Source organism: Onthophagus taurus, chromosome 1 (genome assembly GCF_036711975.1).
Source record: "Onthophagus taurus isolate NC chromosome 1, IU_Otau_3.0, whole genome shotgun sequence".
Lineage (NCBI taxonomy): Eukaryota > Metazoa > Arthropoda > Insecta > Coleoptera > Scarabaeidae > Onthophagus > Onthophagus taurus.
In genome coordinates, this window is record NC_091966.1 from 20,271,762 (window position 1) to 20,289,981 (window position 18,220).

Genomic DNA, 18,220 nt, shown 5'->3' on the forward strand with positions numbered 1-18,220 from the left:
CACCATTGATACAGCAGAGTACCATCTGCTTTTTGACAAGGAAAGTATTTTGTTGTTGTTTTGTCACTTCTTTTTACATCACTTGTACTTAACGGTATGCATGTTAGTTTTGATTCATTAATTTTATATTTTTCAATTACTCGCTCGCTTAAGTCAATCTGATGTAACTTTCGTTCCTTATTTTTTATTTTGTTAATCTTGACCTTTTCTCGGTCAAAACTGTTTGAGGTTTTCCACTATTATGTTATAAAAGATTCATTTAGTTTTGTTATTATTAATCCATCATAAATATACCGCCGCATTTTTTCCGAATTTTTGTTAATATCATAAAAATTAATTAATCGATATTTGATTGTGGGATATCATTGGATTCTTTTTTTTTAGTTCTATTAGAAAATGTTATAATATATATTATGTATAGTTTCATTAAAAAAAGAAAGGTGGCCCATTTTCCAAAAAAAGTGATAAACAATTTTTTATGCTAAATTATTTGGATTAACAAGAAATCAACGTGTTTCGGCTCATAACAATATACCGAGCCGTTTTTAAATGAGATGGGGGGTTACTTATGATGCGTATAGTATCATCATTATAAACATAACTGGAATGATTAATTTTTGATTAATGAATGCATCGCAATTAATAACCATCGTTATTTTCTCAACTTTTTGTAGATCTTGATAATTTATTTTGAAAGTATAACTCTTTCATGTAACTATCTGAAGGATAGATATAAGAAAAAAAATTGTTATAATAATTTCTTATTTATAATTTTTTCATACAAGCAACTATCTGCCTCGCCATTTTCCCATGTTCTCGACTTATCACTACCCATTTGTAACAACACTGAGATTGAAGTTGTGTGATTTTCTTTCTTGATATTTTAAATTCGTAGTGTTCACTTAATACCGTTGAGTGAACAAAAAAAAATTTAATACTAGCCAAGGTTGGACTATGCATTTCATGCGCCGAATCGTTGAGGCGCAAACTACAATTTTCCAAAACTTCTAATGATTTTCAAGAAAACTTCAATTTGTCTCAAACTGTGAATGTCAACGGAATGGCAGTATATGTAGATATGCCCCCTGATCACACACTAGAAAGAAGAGGTGAGGGAAATTTCTTTTACGGAAGAGCTGATGTTGGATTGTATTTATATTGTTTTTCTGTGACATTCAAAATGCTAGGGACATTAACATAAAAATTTCAAAGATTATCAAATTTTTGCACCATTACCAAATTTTACAACAGTGAAATTCAAGAATTTTCTTTTTCACTAATGCTAATGACAGAAAATAATGAAACACTGATCATACATTAAATTTTGAACGCATTAAACAATTTGACAAAGTATACTAATTGTAAATACACGTTTTGATAAGAATCTCTTACATTTTCTTAGAGCAACACTGGTTTCGTAAATTCCTGCAGTTTACTAGAGCTACTGCCATTACTAAAATTGTTGTTTGTATAAATCAGAATAAGTTGTAAGTCAAGAATGAGATAGAAAACAAATCTGCATATATGTGTAAGGTATAGTAATGTTTTGAATACTAAAATAAGTTGTAAATTAAGAACACAAAAAAACACAACAGATTATTTTGCCAAATTGTTTCATATTGACCCAAAAGCATATTCAGTAAACGATTTCATTCCATCGTTTACTCACAACATTCATAATCGCTAAATATTCGCATATTGATTTTGACAAACAGTGATAGTAAACATCACGATTGTCTTTGAATTTGAAGGTGAAGATGACATATATAATTTGATAGCTAAGAAATTTACCATCTCGCTCTCACATATAAATGAAAGTGATTTATTTTAGATAACAACCTTTGTCCCTCATAAATTTTTATAATAAATTGGACACTATCATAAAATCGTTTGATATAACCACTTTAGTATATTTAAATTTGCTAGCTAGAATAAAAATGTGTTAAATAGGTTAAATGAAAAAATAAAATCTTTAGCACATAGATTATTATATAATAAAATTTTACATAACACTTAAAAATAACAAATTTAGACTCTTACAGTTAAAATAGCTTCGATTGTTGTGTAATTGTAAATTAACAATAAAATATATTCAGTCTGCTTAAAATACATTGTAAAATTGAACGATCTTAAAGAATCATATTAAGCAAAACGTTTACTTATAGATTATAATATTGTATAACGATGAAAGTTTTATATCAAATAGATATTATAAAAAATATTGGAGTTAAAAGCGATTATGATTATATATAGATTTATAAAAAAACATTTTGTACAATATTGTCAGAGAATGTGTGTAAACGAGCACATTATACGGAATATATATCGTTAAAATATCATTGATTATTCTCCAATTAACGCCAACAAACACTTTTTGTAATCTCCAGATGTATCGCCCTAAAAAAAATAAAAAGTAAATTAACATATTTTTTCTGTTATTTTATTATTTTACTGTTAATAATTAATTAAAAATTAATTTGATGAATAACACATTTACATTAACCGAGAAAGTATCGTGTAAATAATACAAACATACTTAATTTTAATCAAATTGTGAGGAAGCATGCAATGTCTATTTTAATCTTGATCAGACACGAAAATAATATGAAAAGAAAAAAAAAGTACAATTAGAGAAAAAAATAGAAAGGAGACTCAAATATAACTAAATCTTCTGATCACTATCAACCTATTTTTACAAAAATCAAGTCGCAGTTTAACGTCTTGGAAATATATTTAAAGTAAATAATGTAATGTAATCTAGAGGTTTATCCACAACTGAAAAAATTAACCACTTGAAACGTTACTTGGACAAAATAAAGGAATATCTCAGATGGCAGCTGGAAGACTGCAAAGGTGGGCATTATTTCTAAGTGGATTTAAGTATAAATTAGAATATACCGAAGGAGCCCAACATTTATTAGCGGATGGATTATCGAGACTACCATTAAATCAAAAAATTGAGGAGAAAAGTTTGACTATTTCAACTTTTTGGTAGCTGAAAACTTACCCGTAAATAACTTTAATGTCAATTCAGAAATTATTTCTGAATTAAAGATAGGCAAAATTTTAAGTAAAGTCGTAATGAATGTTAGATCTAGGCGGCCGCAAATAACAGAGGAAGAATTAAAACCGGTTGCAACAAAAAAACATGAAACCAACTTTTTAAGAAGCAGATGTTTGAAGAGCTACACGTGGCACACACTTAAATGTCAAAAATGAAAACATTGGTGAGAGCATATTTTTGGTGGCTAAACATAGACAAAGACATAGAAAGTTACGTTAAAAATTTGCGGAAACAAATTCACATTGATTTTATGGTACCTTTTTAAATGTAAGATATTTTTGGTAATAGCCAATTCTTATTCTAAGTGGCCTGAAATTTATTTGATGAACAAAATTGATTCAGAGAGCATTATAAAAATTAGAAGTTAAAAGATTGCTTTTTGTGATTTCGGTTACCTAATAAAATAATTAGCGATAGCGGAACTCAGTTTATACGAAGAAATTCCAAAAGTTAGAGAGACAAATTCAATACATTAAGGGGAACAGAGACGTGTAGATCCAAGAGGGAGAAATTGTATATGTCAAAGATAACAGAAATGCCAGTAAGAGAAGATGGGCTAAGGCAAAAATAATAAAGATGTAAGGTATGCGTACATACTTATTCCAAGTTTGGGAAGATACAAGTGTACACTGAAAAAAACTTGTGCAAATAGGAACATTTTATAATGATTATGACAATAAATTAAAAACGATTTTTCAAACACAGCAAAACAAACCGACTGGAAAGGAAGTAACTCAACTAGTATTTGCCGTGGACATACAAAAGGAAAAAGAAGAAATATTGGAAGAAAAAAGAAATGAAAGCAAAACAAAATACCAGGCGAAAAAGAAACAATTTACAGGTGTTCCTGTAAGTCGTGGAATAATTTTAATCACATCTTACGATCGTTTTCTCTGCTAAAATTACAATTAATGTTAATTGCACATCATTGGGTTCAGAAAAAAATCTCTATTCAATAACGTGAAGAAAAACATACCGAGCAATTTGAAAATCAAAAGTTGATAATCGCTTGAAATTGAAGATGGCATTGGAAAAAGCTTATTTGTAGCATGAATCATAGCATTCGTCAAACCATTTCATTTGATACCTCGTTCATGAAAATCAGAAGGTAAATGACAGAGTTACTGCTTGCGGCGTTCTTGTGTGACATCCTGTATATACAGGTGCTTTTTCTCTGCTAAAATTACATTCAAAATGGATGTATTGTACATCAATGGATTCAGAAAAAGAATCTCTATCCAATGACGTGAAGAAAAATATATGGAACAACTTGAAAAACAAAAGTTAATAATCGTTTAAAATTGAAGATGTCATTGGAAAAAAATTATTTGTAGCATGAATCATAGTATTTATCAAACCATTTCATTTGATACCTCGCTCATGAAAATCGGAATGTAAATGACAGAGTTACAGCTCGCGTTTTTTGTGTGACACCCTGTATATGGGAATTTTATCACAAAAAATCGTTTAACATCACATTTGAAAATATGCAACACGGCATCAATTCTATCATATACTTAAATTTTACAACTGATTCTAAAAGCCTATTTAAGCCTAGTTAAAAAGATACAACCTCAATTATAAATGTTTTCATCAATCGTAGGTGTCTATGAAAATAAATTGTAACTGGAGCAGTAAAGCAACTGTCAAATCATTACCCAACATTCGTCAGTCGGTAATAGTTGTTTAAAATGACAAATAATTACAGTTTTAGTAAGCAAACTGCATTGCTTTTAACGTTGGGAGAGTGTTTACGCAATGCTAATGCAGTGGTGAGATGATATTGCAAATACCTGATGGTAGCTGTTGATATCAACACTTCAGACATTTCGGAATATCTAAAAGTACGGCTTGCCGTGTGCCACACGAACAGCTATTGTATCCATACCACTTGTCGACAGTGCAAGAATTAAAAATTGCTGATCATCCGTTGCGAGTACAGTTTTGCCATGCTATGATGGAAAAATATACTATTGATGCTGCGTGTGTAGAAAAATTACTTTTTATTAATGACCTTTAATTTGACAAATTGCTTTACTGCTTTGCTTACATTTATTTTCATGGGCGCCTACGATTAATGACAATATTTCGTGGACGAGGTTGTAACTTTTTGTGAATAACTCTAAAACGATGCGACTAATCAAAATTTTCTAAAATTGAAAATAATTTTAAAATAGGCTTTAAGAATCAGTTGGAAATTTTAAGGATTTACGACATAATAAAAAAGTGTTAAGGAAATAACCTTTGTGGACACCTGTATAGCATTGATCCCGTGGTTGCATACTTTCTCAAATGATCTTAAACGATTTTTCATAATAAAATTGCATTGTTTACCAAATTTTATCTTTCTAAGAGAAACAATATTGAAAATATTTAAGAAAATGTTTAAAAATTACTTAACTTTGAAAGCCCATGTCTTAGCCATTTATGGGTTTAGACCAAAAACTTATACACAAATCGTCATCATTTTAACTCTACTATTTGTGATTTAAATTATGCCACGACTTACAGAAACACACTGTATAAACAAAACACAAGGAATAGATATTTACATAACCAGTTATGAAAAGACTAATTTTAAAAGCAAATTACGTGAATTAAACAAAATTAGGCGTTTCATAACGTATTAAGTACAAAATTTTATCTAATTCCATTGAAAAAGCAATTTTTGTTCAAAAGTTGACTTATTCTATTAGTGATAGATGTCAATTTATCAATTTGTAGTTAGGTAATGGAATTCATTACATCACTAGTTATAAAAAAGTGACGTTACATACACGTCAGAAAGAAATGTAATAGTTATTTACGTAACCAGTTATGAAAAGACTAATTTTGTTTGACGAACGTAATTGTTAAAACGAGCGAGCGAAGCGAGCCAGTTTTGCAAATTACGTGAGTTATACAAAATTAGCGGTTTCATAACGTGTTAAGTACAAAATTTTATCTAATTCCATTGAAAAAGCAATTTTTGTTCAAAACTTGACTTATTCTATTAGTGACAGATGTCAATTTATCAATTTGTAGTTAGGTAATGGAATTCATTACACCACTAGTGATGTAATGAAATCATTACATCACTAGTTATAAAAAAAGTGACGTTACAAAACGTCAGATAGACATGTAAAATTTAATTTTCATAACGGAATTAGATAACATTTAATTTTCATAATGGAATTAGCAAATAGTATATTAAAAAACTAGTTTCGTAAGACACGCTTGAAATCAATTTTGACAATGTAGGGAAATAGGTATGTCGCAGTTGGTAACACCGTAACACTTGAAAATAGAAATTTGAATTGACAATTAGAAATTGTCAAAACACAAAATATATTCACCTGAAAAAAATGTTTCATATACACCTCCTAAAATAAGAGAAATTGCTTAGAGTTCAATGTTCTCATCATTGTGGACCTTGTATTCGATGAAAAGTAATGACCCAATGTCACCAACTTGAACTGGTTCCATAAAATGTTACTAAAATCTCATTACAGCATTGGATGCGGTAAGGAGTCTCATTACAGCACCCGTTTGAGTACTGTAATAGCTCATTACCGTCGCAAATTACAAAAAAGAAACTTATAAAATATCTCATTCATCAATCTTAATTTTTAGGTTATGATAGATTGATATAATAAAATTCAATTTTGAAATTTGGGGAATTCTTGCTTAGTACCTTGAAAATTATGCCATTTAGATTTTAATTGTTTATGGATACGAATATTAGGTTCAATTTGAATAATTTTTATACATTCCGATTTTTTCTATCGATTTTAGTTTTTGAGTTGTTCCCAATATCAATGACAAATATTACTTTTACAGTACTTTTTGAAGAAAATCCTACTATAATTCCACCTAATTTATCTTTAAATTAATTACCAACTAATGATATTAAAATAACATAAATAATAAAAAAAATATTTTAAAAAGATTGTTGCAGTTTTAGGATAAATTTAACTCATCCCACCTCTTAATTATCTTGCAATAATATTTCTTACTTATACTAGATAAGTTTTCAGATGATGATGTAAATAATTATTTTTGTTTTATAAATAATACCTTAATATCATCCGCGAGTGTTTTTCCATATTGCGCTAAATAATTCTGTTTGATTTCGCCCATATCAACTTCGCAACGGGTAACCACAACTCTTATCAATTTCTTATCGTTCGTACCCAAGCCAGCAATTGCGTTATGTAAACACTTCGCAAAGAATCCAGGTTGATTTCTAATTGATCGAATAATGGCTAGCAAGCAGTCTCTCGAATTACCGGAAAATTCATTCTTAACCGCCTGTTCAATATCGTGACCGGTGATTTTATAATACTCCTCGAAAATGAGGCGTAATTGGGCGAAGTTCCTCTGGCAAAGCACCATGTTGAAGGTCGATTCGTCAGTTCCTAGTCTCAATTCGCCTATATAAAAAAATATTTTAATATATGTTTAAGGTTTTTTGCGCAAAATTAAAATTACCAGCTTTGAGTAATTCTCGGGCATCTGCAGCTGCGTTTGCTTGGTTAGTCACCATTGACTCGTCCCTACAAGCGTTACATAACGACACCATGAGTCGTTTGAATGTTCCCGATGTGTCCCCTTTTAAATCTTCTTCTAAATTTCTTCCATACACTACAGAAAAAAAAATATAATAATTTGATTCATGTAAAATTTTTTTATCTTACTTGATGTATAAGCTTGACGGATCGTACGAATTTCATTATTACTCTTTGTACCCAACACTTCAATTAATACATCTTCATCCGTTCCTAAGCCTCTAATGGCGTCATTTAATTCTTTAGCATAAAATTGAGGTAGAGGTGTCATTAAAGCTACTAGTAAATCTTCAAATCTCCCGCTAGTTTCACTTTTGAGATCTTTAACCAAATCTTTTCCGTACATAGTTTTGAATTCGATTGCGATTTGTAGCCTTTGTTGATTACTTCGTCTTGCTAAGCAGTTTATGATACTTTTCTCATCAGTTCCGAAACCTTTCATAGCTTTTCGTAAAACTTCCGCATCTGATTTGGGGTCGAATGGATGTGCAGGTACTACGGTTGGGGTTCCCTACAAAAATTTTTAAAATGTACTATTCAATTTCTTTTAAGATTTATTCTAATAAAATTTTTGTATAATTTAAGCTTTCTAACCCTCCATCACCGTAAAAATAAATTTCAACGATAAGTTTATTTTTAATATACAAAAACAAATCTTTCAATCCCAGATTAACCCTGCTTTATACGAATTAACAACTTATCTAACCAATTACGCACACAAAAAGTATTTCAAGATACATAAAAAGCCTTGGAATTTATGTGGGACAAACAAATATATTTTTATCGCCGTAGATTTAGGTATAACAATAATTATTACCTTTCTCATCATATGGACCATATTATTTGAATTCCCATAAGCGGGATTACCTCCAGATGATGGTGCTGAAGGATACATGCTTGAGCCAGGACGCAAATGTCCTTGATGATGCGAAGGATATTGTGTATTGGGATTTGAAGGCATTGGAAAAGAATTGTTTGGATATGGAGTTGAGTGATGAGTTGTATTTGTGGGATAAGGAGCTGAGGATGCTCCAGACATTCCTGGATAAGAAGGTGAATTTGGATAAGGCGATGTATTTGGATAAGGAGATGTATGTGTATAAGGAGATGTATTTGGATAAGGAGATGTATTTGGATAAGGAGATGTACTTGGATAAGGTGATGATGATATAGGTGGTACTGGAGCAGGTCTAGTAGTTACTGGAGGTACTCCTGAAGAGTAATATGTATCATTCCCACTTGGAGGTGGGGGATTAGGATAATTTGGACGTGGCATATAAATAGGAGCATCATGTCTGAAGCCTAAACTTGGAGGAAAAACCCCTCTTGGTCCGCTAGGAGGATAACCACCAGGAGGATTATGAGGATATGGAGTTCCACCAGGATATTGAGGATAACCAGGACCCTGGAAGAATAAGAATTTCATTAAGGGGTGGATATAAGGATTTATTTTACTTAAATAATTAAACTTTATTAGTTCTATGCTTAAAAGACTTCAGAAATGAAAGTATGCCAATGTCAGACTATACTGTTATTTTTAACACTAATAGATGAGATTCTTAGAAGTCCTAACTCAATAGAAACAACGTAACAAAAATAGTTAAAGATAAATATTTATTTTTAAAAATAAAATTTTGTTACATCGCCTTTTATATCTATGTCAATGGGTAAACTTCTTAATTAAACTCGAAAGTTAGTAGCACAGAGTGCAAACCGCTTTTGTAGTGGGATCAGATCTATTTATAGAAGCAACAATAATAAAACTTACATGATGGTACGGTGGATAACTCATTTTTCTATCGGATTGTTGGTAAATAAAAGATTATAATAGAGAAAATTAAAATAACCACTCAAACTAGAATGATAAGATTACGACCCGAACGGGATCGTGCCACTTTTGCAACTCCCACTACTCGCTGATACGCGTTGCTTATATAGAATAGACCTATGGCTGATTCACACGAGTACATTTTCGATGTGGGTTTATTATTGACGTCATTGTTGGAGTTCTTATAAACTAATTAAACTTTCGGAGAGAGTCGTTATCTATTACGAAATTGATTTATAAAAAAAAAATAAATTACTTAAAAAAAGAACAAATAATTTTATTGTGTAGAAAGGAATTTATTTGTGTAGTGAAAAGAAGCGATCAATGATGACCTTCACTAAATCCAAGGTTGCTAGAATAGGTACTTATTTAGACGCTACTGTATGTGTCTGTTTTAAAATATTCTTGACCTTCATACAGTAGGAATTTAAAAGAAAAGAAATCAATAGATAAATGGAATAGAAATGGTTTCAAACGTGACGTTGAAACGTTAAAAGTTTCATGTCAATCTACATCAAAATAAAGAAGTTTATTTCACCATGTTTATGACGTTATCTGACGAAAACAAACGTAGATGATGATTCATAAAATTTCCATTTATCGTAGGTATTTACTAGCCAAAATAAATACAAAGCACTAGTATAAATATTTATGAAATTTGTAAATACAAGCTATAAGTTCACCAAATTACATTCATAAATAAAGAATATAGTTTTTTTTATAATACAGAGTTTCCCAAAAGTAACAGATAAATTTGTTAAAACAATTAAAAACAGTTTATAGAAAAATCGCAGAGACGGCTACATTTCAATTTTTTGCAATTTTTTGGTATAGATTTTAAATTTTTTCCGCCATTTTTAAACGAGTTATCGATATTTTTTTTAAATAGCAATCTCCATTTAGCTACAAAAATTGGCGGAAAAAATTTATAATCTATACCAAAAAATTGCAACAAACTTAAATCATTAGACTCGTCTCAGCGATTTTTCCATAAGCTGTTTTTAATTGTTTTAACGAATTCATCCGTTACTTTTGGGAAGCCCTGTATATTCAGTTTTTGTTTCAATACCTAAATGATACGAATGCAGTTAATTAATTAGGTGCTATGTTTAATTTTATCTTAAATGAATACCAAGTAAAATTATAATAAATAATATTTTCTGAAACTGTCAAGTAATGTTGCAATTGCAAGGCGTTTTGATAAAAGAAAGTTAATCTTTTCCAGACTCAAATGTTCCTCCTCAAATTGACATCTTTCTAGATTTTGATGTAAACAACTATTACGTCCATATGTAAATAAAAGAACTTCTTCTTGACTTTCCTTACATTTAATGGGGTCATACACACTTATTAAATTTAGAGAAAATTTTTATGTCAAACGATATATGCAAGTATATGCATGAACACAAAGTAAAAGAAATATTTTGATCAATTTTATATTTTGCGTAATTTGAAGTGAAAAATAGCAAATATTCAAACGAAATAATTTCGCGGCTTTTCTGTGACGTAGGAACCGCACTGCCTAAAACAAGTTAAATTGTCCGTTAGATAGCGCTTGCGGTGTGACAGTGTCAAAATAAAACCATGGATATAATAGAGTGTCTCTATTACATCCATGAACAAAACATAATAAACATAACCTACAAACACTCTATCTCTTTTCAATACAACCTAAATGACGTTCATCTCTTTCTCGCATTTGAGCGGGGAGCAGGGGACGCAAAAGTGAGAATCGTACGTCATCAACGCGGGACTTTTAAAAGCGCAAATGGGTATATAAATTTTCAATAATTTTTTTAACAATGACTTTGTTCGAAAATATTAAAAAAAAAATAACGGTAACTATATTTTTATATAAACTTTCAGAAAATATAATAAAAAAAAAATCGTGTATGACCCCATTGGGCTTTCTGTAAAATGTTTTTGATTGTTAAAGAATCAAAATGTTTCTGAATGGATCGCATTCCGTGCACTTCACTCTCACGGACCCTTTATATTTTTCCAACTTATGGAAGTAGAAATCAAAAACAAATCCAAATGAAGGGAAGTAAACCTTAATTCTTTGGAGGTGGAGGTCCTCTGTTTACAAACGTTAAGGAGGTAGCAGATTTGTTCGCATTTCGTAATTCCTCTCTAAATGAGGAGCACGCTCTTCTAAGCGCTGTATGACACGAGAGGGAGATGTTATTTAAGAGAAGGCCTTCAAAAACGTGTTGAAAAAAAGTATAAATCCAGCAAAAGTTGATGTAAAATGGATGCCAGTGGGCATAAAATTGAACTTCGCTTATGAGTCAACGTCAGAGAAAGCGCTTAAGAAGTCCAAATGAACTGCGACTTAACGAAAGGAACCGATGGTTGTACCAGTTAAACAATGACGAGTTAATGTTGGATAGCAGACCCGTTTCGAGAGCTGATCGATAGCACAGAGAGGGTGGTTAAATGAACCTTTTGTTGTCTAACGGTACTTACAAGCACAGACACTGTGTTTAATTTATTAAATTATAAAAAGAAATTAACTCAAACGCAGGATTTTTAAAATATTAGCTAATTGTTTTTATTTTGAATAAACATTTTATTGCTTATTACGGGATATGCAAAAGAAATTTGTACTAAAATGATTATATTACACAGAGTGGTCCATTTAACGTGAGACAAGCGAGTATCTTTAAAACGGTTTATTTTACATAAAAATGTACCAAATTAAAGTTGTTCTGTGCGAAGGAGGAAACCATATGACGATAACATTTTTTGACCTTGACCTTATTTTCAAGAAGGTCACGACCAATTTTGTAAATAGCACCCTATGTTTTTGATTGTAAAATTTGAATCTATGGATAAAAGTAAAATAATTAAAGCAAAAAAAAATACCGTGTGGTTTTGTTAGTACGACAGCGAAACATCTTTTGTAGACAAAATCTAAATAATTTTTTTATTCAAATAGTTTTAAATATTGTTTATTTATAAAAAAATGATTAAACTATACTATTAATCAACAACAAGTATAAAATTTATAATAAATGTTCAAATATTTCCCCAGCCACTTCAATACATTTATTAACTCTTTTACTAAAAGTTTCTTTACATCTTAAAAGGTTTTCTTGGCTACAATTTCTGCATGTATTTCTTATCTGCTCTTTCATGTTTTCTGGTGTAGTCGGTACTTCGCGATAAACATTATCCTTAAGGGCGCCCCACAAAAAAAATCAAGAGGTGTTAAATCAGGTGATCTGGCAGGCCAGGAAATTGGACCTCCCCTTCCAATCCATCGCCCAGCATAATCCCGATCTAAAGCTTCACGTGCAATATGTCAAAAATGTGCTGAATACCCATCATTTTGCAGCCACATATGTTGTCTTTCTTCCCTCCTCCAATCTACAAGTAACGTTGGTAAGATGTCATCTAAAAAATTTCGGTATTTCTCCCTATTCAGCATACCATCAATAAAGTATAGACCGATCAATTTATCACCAAACATTAACCGACCAAGGTCGTTGATGATCTACTTCACGCAACCATCTTGGATTTTCAACGCTCCAATAGTGCATGTTGGACATAACATGCACTCATTAGCACGTTACCAAAGAAATTGACGTCCAACCGCATTCGTTCTTGTGCCCATTGACAAATAATAATGGATTTTCAAAATCACCTCCATAAAGCTGTTGATACAATGAAATATGGTATGGGTGATACTTGTTGCGCTTTAATATTCTTAAAATTCTGGTCTTCGATATTCCGGCGTCAATTGCAAGTCGTCGAGTGCTAATTTGAGGATTTACCTCAACGCTAGCTAATACCGTAATTTCCTTTTCTTCCGTAGATACAGTTGTTCGCCGAGTTCTTTTTCATGATTTCACATTTCCAATGTTAGTGAAATCATTCACAACTCTGTAAAAGGTACTTCTCGAAGGCGTATTTCGATCAGGAAAACGTTCTCGATACAAAGCTATACTATCAGCAACTTTTCTGCCACTTTCTCCATAAATAAAAATCATTTCGACTTTTTCTGTCACACTTAGAGTGTCCATGATTTAATGACTTAGTTTAAACACTTTGCCTTAATGTAAATCGATGGAATTTGTTGCCAAGCAGTTTTTATGCAAATTTACTTTTACCTGTTACATTTTAAAACAATTCAACCAATTAAGTCTCTGAAAGCAATATTCTGAAAATGCCGACATAAGCAGTTCCACGAAAGATATACATTTTCAAAAGATATTTTGCCATTGTACTGGCAAAACCACACAGTAAATTTTTTAGTTTGTTTTTTTTAATTACTTTACTTTTATCCACAGATTAAGACTTTATAATAAAATATATAGGGTGCTATTTAAAAAATTGGCCGTGACCTTCATATAACCTTGAAAATAAGGTCAAGGTCAAAGAATATTATCGTCATATGGTTTCCCCGTTTGCACAGAACAACTTTTATTTGATTCATTTTTATGTAAAATGAGATAATCGCTTGTCTCACGTTAAATGGACCACCCTGTATAGTCCTGTCGTTTATCAAAAACCCGCCCTAAACAAATTCGCTTCTAAGCTATTTTATTAGCAACGTCGTTACCAAAACGGTCTGAAGCTTTGGTCGATGGAACGAAGCTCAATCAAATAGTACAGTCCTATATAATCCATCAAATGTGACTACAAATTGTAGTGTCCAGCAGACCAAACGAGATACGTCATACGTTTTGACGTATATTAAGAGACTTTAAGTCTGTTATAAAAGTAATCAGATAGATTCGCTAACAATCTATGCTAAATGCCGGGTCTATTCGCTTAAATTAAACTGGTAGAGCTGCCATCCCCATCAACAGGCATGAAGACACTTTCTCCTTTTATTGTCACCCAACGAACTGAACTATCCAGCTCTAATCGTTTCCTCCTTTCTGGTTTACATTTTCCTTGTCGTTATTGTTACCTCGCAACATCCGAGTGAAGATAGTGCTGAGCAGAAAGTTCATGCCGATCACCAATATTTTAGTTAAAGTGTAAAGACAAAGCGTTGAATGAATATATTGAGGTTGAAACGCTACGCCACCATAATCAAACGCTAATATGATATCTTAGTCAATCAGAATGCCAAAAATTCTGAATCGTCAACGTTTGGAAACGAAGAACTCCAAACGCGTAAAATTTGACCATTGCAAATAAAGTACATATTTATAATTCTTCATAAAGCCTACTTTCAAACTTTTTTGCAAGAAAATTTTGTCTTTTGTGGATATAACAATATCTGCTCACAGCAAGAAGGTAGGTGTGAAGAAAAATGAAAAAATCTTTTATGCCGAATACACAGTTTTTTAAAATCGGTTCATAAATAACTGATGTTCTTCACCACGAATGAGACTTAGATTTCTGGTTTCCTAAGACTTCAAAGATATTTCCAGAAAATTTCCTTGTATCAATTAGCATCTACTTGGCAATTTCTAAAGACTGTACCAAAATCATTTTATTTAAAAATGTATATCTATAAGATTATCGAGAATTTTATATATTTTTTTGTTGACGTGATAATATGTACAAATAATATGTACCTGATAAATCATAATTAACGATAACTATATGATGTTCGCATTAAAATTGTAAAATGAGCATGATAAGTCACATCGATAGAAATTTCAAGCATGTCTACTCACAAAATCATCTTATGGTTGAGATTTAATTTACTGGGATGATATTTTAGGAGTTTTAAAAGATTATCTAAAGTCGAATAAGGAGTTTCTTGCATGGCTAAAACTATGTTTTGTTGAATCATTTCCAACACATTTAGTCGACTAGATTTCGAATGATTATATTGAAACGATATAATAAATACCTATGTTGCACACATACTATGCAAGATTTATAATTTTAATCGCAAGTTGATCAAGGAAATATTGCATTAAAGAGCACAAGCACTTAATGTTGGAAATCGTGTTCCATTCCCAACTCTAATTATACACAAAATATCAATTTTTTGTAGTGAGAATAGATTTATTATTTTAATCAATTTACAATGAAAATACAAACAACAGGTAATACAAAAACGATGCAATAAGAAGAATAACATTTAACTTAACCAGATTTTTTTAAGGTAGATTTAGAATTATTTTTATTATTATTTTTAATTTTTACTCTGCTCCAATAAGAGTCAATAAGCACTTTTTGTAATCTCCAGAAGTATCTCCTTCAATAGCAGCGGCTAAGCTTTCCCCATATTTATCCTCATAAACGCTTTTTATGTCTTCCATATCGATCTCGCATCTAGTAACAACGACCCTCATCAATTTATTATCTTTGGTCCCAATTCCGGAAATAGCATCGTGTAAAGTCTTTGCGTAAAAATGGGGAGTGTTCTTTATCGATCGAACAATAGTTAAAAACGCGTTTTCAGCATCCCCAGAAAATTCGCTTTTAATAGTGTCTTCAATATCATTTCCAGAAATTTTTTCGTATTGACCAAAAATGACGCGTAATTGGGCGTAGTTTCTTTGGCACAGAATCATATTAAACGTAGATTCATCAGTTCCCCATTGATTTTCGCCTGCCTCCAAAAGTCGATTAGCATCTTCGACTGCAGCCTCGGTGTCTATATGCATGCTTTCATCGCGGCCAGCTGCGGAAAGCGATACCATTATTCTTCTGAACGTTCCAGAAGTGTCTGAACTCAAATCATCTTCTAAGGAACTTCCATATTCCGCATCGTAAGCTTCACGAATGCAACGAATTTCTTCGTTAGTTTTCGTACACATAACTTCAACTAAAACATCTTCGTCCGTTCCTATTCCACTAATTGCTTCGTGAAGATGTTGCGCATAAAGAACTGAGAGAGGAGTTAACATGGATGTTAAAAGGTGTTTGAAGTTTCCACTTGTTTCACTTCGAATATCGTGTGTTAAGTCCTGTTTAATAAAAAATTTTTATACATTTAAAGTTTTTTGTAGGATATATTTACCTTTCCATACATAGTTTTGAATTGAACAGCAATTTCTAATCTTTGAGCGTTAGTTCTTTTAGCTAAAACGTTAATGATGGCACTTTCATCTGTGCCAAAACCTTTCATAGCTCCCCGAAGTACTTCAGCATCTGCTGATGGATCGAATGGATCAGCAGGGAGCAAAGATGGAGAAGTCTATAATAGTTGTATATATTAATGAAATATGCTGGATGAAAAAACACCCAAAACAGGAATTAAAGGGATACGGAGGCACAAAAATCAATAATAAGAGAATGTCGTGTTAAAATATAGGGGGAAGATTCTTTTAATTTGTTTTTCGGGCAAAAAATTAGAAGCCTTTGGGAGTTATAACTGGCGAGGTATTCGACCTAAATATGTTAATTTATTAAAAAGGAGTGGATGTAGAGATAAATATTTAAATAAAAATATTAGGTAATAAAGATACCTGTTTTATTAATTATTTATAGTAATATTAGAGCCATAAAGTATGGAATATCATTAAGTTATTGATTTTGTTGTAATCACTTTTCTACAATCTAAAAGTATTCTAAGTAGTAGATTACAAATACTTTTCGTTATTACTTGCTACCTTGCTTCTCACATAAGGTAATCATGATCGATTGATATAATCTAATGCTTTATCTTTAAAACTCAACGACAGTTTTATAACTTAATATTTTTAATCCTATTTAATTTTTTTGAAAATCAATATAACAAAAATTCTATAGTCATTTCACTATTACTTTCTACGTTCCAAATTATCTTTTAAAACAAGTGGGTACATAATATTTTATGAACAACAAATACTCATACAACCCAACATTTACATACATTTTAAAAACAGGGTTACCTATTTCAATGGATTATCGACTTATTTCTTATTTTTTTATGTATGATATATGTTGGTGATGGTTTAGATATGATGGATTAAGATAGGGCTCATAAAGTAAATATGATAATCCCCAAAGTCAATAACTGTAATTGGAAAAATTGAATGTTCTAATACTCACATAAGGATAACCTGGATAACTCATAGTTAATATGAAATATCTGAAAAATATTACATATGAAAATAAAGAACTAAAAGTTCCAAGACGATAAAATCATCCATTAAATAAATTGTTGATTAAAATCATTTTTGAGTAACTTTGAAATTGTTAAGATTTAAAAGGAATAATAATTAGTTTAAAAAATATTTCTTTAACCATTTTATTTTAAACAAAGGCTTACGTGAACTGTTGTGGTTATAAAACCGGCGATGTAGACGTGACAGTACAGTTTGGATGCTGAAAGTCAACTAAAATGATCTAGTACAGCCGGCTGATAATTTTCTCAAGCATTTGTTTGAGTTTGCGCGGCGCAATTACGAACAGCGTCCTTAACGTTACTTGTGTTTTAAATTTTAGAAAAATTATTTAGAAGTCAACTAGTGAAAATATTTAATCAAGAGGAGACGTGACTCAGTTACCTAAAAATATTTGTGATCGATAAAATTTATGATGTACAAAAGAGATATTTCACAAAAATATATCACCAAAATTTATTATTAAAAATTTAACAATTTTATATTATCAAAAAACATTAAAATTATGAAATCAGGGATGCTACAAAAAAACGTTCACTAAACTTCTTAAATAATCCTAAATACTGAAGTCCAATTCATGTAAATCCAGAGATCTAAAATTCCTAACAAAATTGAAAAAATATGGTCCCATTATGGCTCCTGGGAGAACATGCAAGTAAGTAGTGATCAAAATAATGGAATAATAGTGCAGAAAGTCGGGTCACCTAAAGTTCCTATGGCGAAATGTCTTATGTTCGTTAATTAAACACTACTTAGT

At 31.0% G+C, this 18,220-nt stretch overlaps 2 protein-coding genes across 4 annotated transcripts; both read right to left on the minus strand.

Annotated features, from left to right (window-relative positions):
• Positions 1-1,969: 1,969 nt before the first annotated feature.
• LOC111418351 (annexin B11-like) lies at positions 1,970-17,660 on the minus strand. 3 transcript variants are annotated; one of them, XM_071198276.1, is made up of 6 exons: positions 17,610-17,660; positions 17,390-17,429; positions 7,741-8,122; positions 7,535-7,687; positions 7,121-7,476; positions 1,970-2,397 (listed from the first exon to the last, which is right to left on the minus strand). In XM_071198276.1, the coding sequence occupies exons 2-6, from the start codon at positions 17,411-17,413 to the stop codon at positions 2,344-2,346; spliced, it is 969 nt and encodes a 322-aa protein (XP_071054377.1). In that variant the 5' UTR covers positions 17,414-17,429; positions 17,610-17,660; the 3' UTR covers positions 1,970-2,343. The 3 variants fall into 3 exon arrangements, with proteins under 3 accessions (XP_071054377.1, XP_022906643.1, XP_022906644.1); XM_023050875.2 differs by lacking the exons at positions 17,390-17,429; positions 17,610-17,660 and adding exons at positions 8,429-9,016; positions 9,380-9,522; XM_023050876.2 differs by lacking the exons at positions 17,390-17,429; positions 17,610-17,660 and adding an exon at positions 9,380-9,520.
• LOC111418354 (annexin B9-like) lies at positions 15,391-17,662 on the minus strand. The gene is made up of 4 exons (XM_023050881.2): positions 17,610-17,662; positions 17,390-17,429; positions 16,377-16,553; positions 15,391-16,323 (listed from the first exon to the last, which is right to left on the minus strand). The coding sequence occupies exons 2-4, from the start codon at positions 17,411-17,413 to the stop codon at positions 15,553-15,555; spliced, it is 972 nt and encodes a 323-aa protein (XP_022906649.2). The 5' UTR covers positions 17,414-17,429; positions 17,610-17,662; the 3' UTR covers positions 15,391-15,552.
• Between the last annotated feature and the right edge of the window lie 558 nt (positions 17,663-18,220).

What these genes read in the sequence shown, in the direction of transcription:
- LOC111418351 (XM_023050875.2), bottom strand. Translation starts at nt 9,403, where the DNA reads ATGAGTTATCCACCGTACCATCAT. An exon ending in CCGAGAATTACTCAAAGCTG is followed by an intron (nt 7,477 to 7,534) that starts GTAATTTTAATT and finishes TTTTTTATATAG; the next exon opens with GCGAATTGAGACTAGGAACT. An exon ending in CACTCGCGGATGATATTAAG is followed by an intron (nt 2,398 to 7,120) that starts GTATTATTTATA and finishes TATTTTTTTTAG; the next exon opens with GGCGATACATCTGGAGATTA.
- LOC111418354 (XM_023050881.2), bottom strand. Translation starts at nt 17,413, where the DNA reads ATGAGTTATCCAGGTTATCCTTAT. An exon ending in GTTATCCAGGTTATCCTTAT is followed by an intron (nt 16,554 to 17,389) that starts GTGAGTATTAGA and finishes CAACTATTATAG; the next exon opens with ACTTCTCCATCTTTGCTCCC. An exon ending in TCAAAACTATGTATGGAAAG is followed by an intron (nt 16,324 to 16,376) that starts GTAAATATATCC and finishes TTTATTAAACAG; the next exon opens with GACTTAACACACGATATTCG.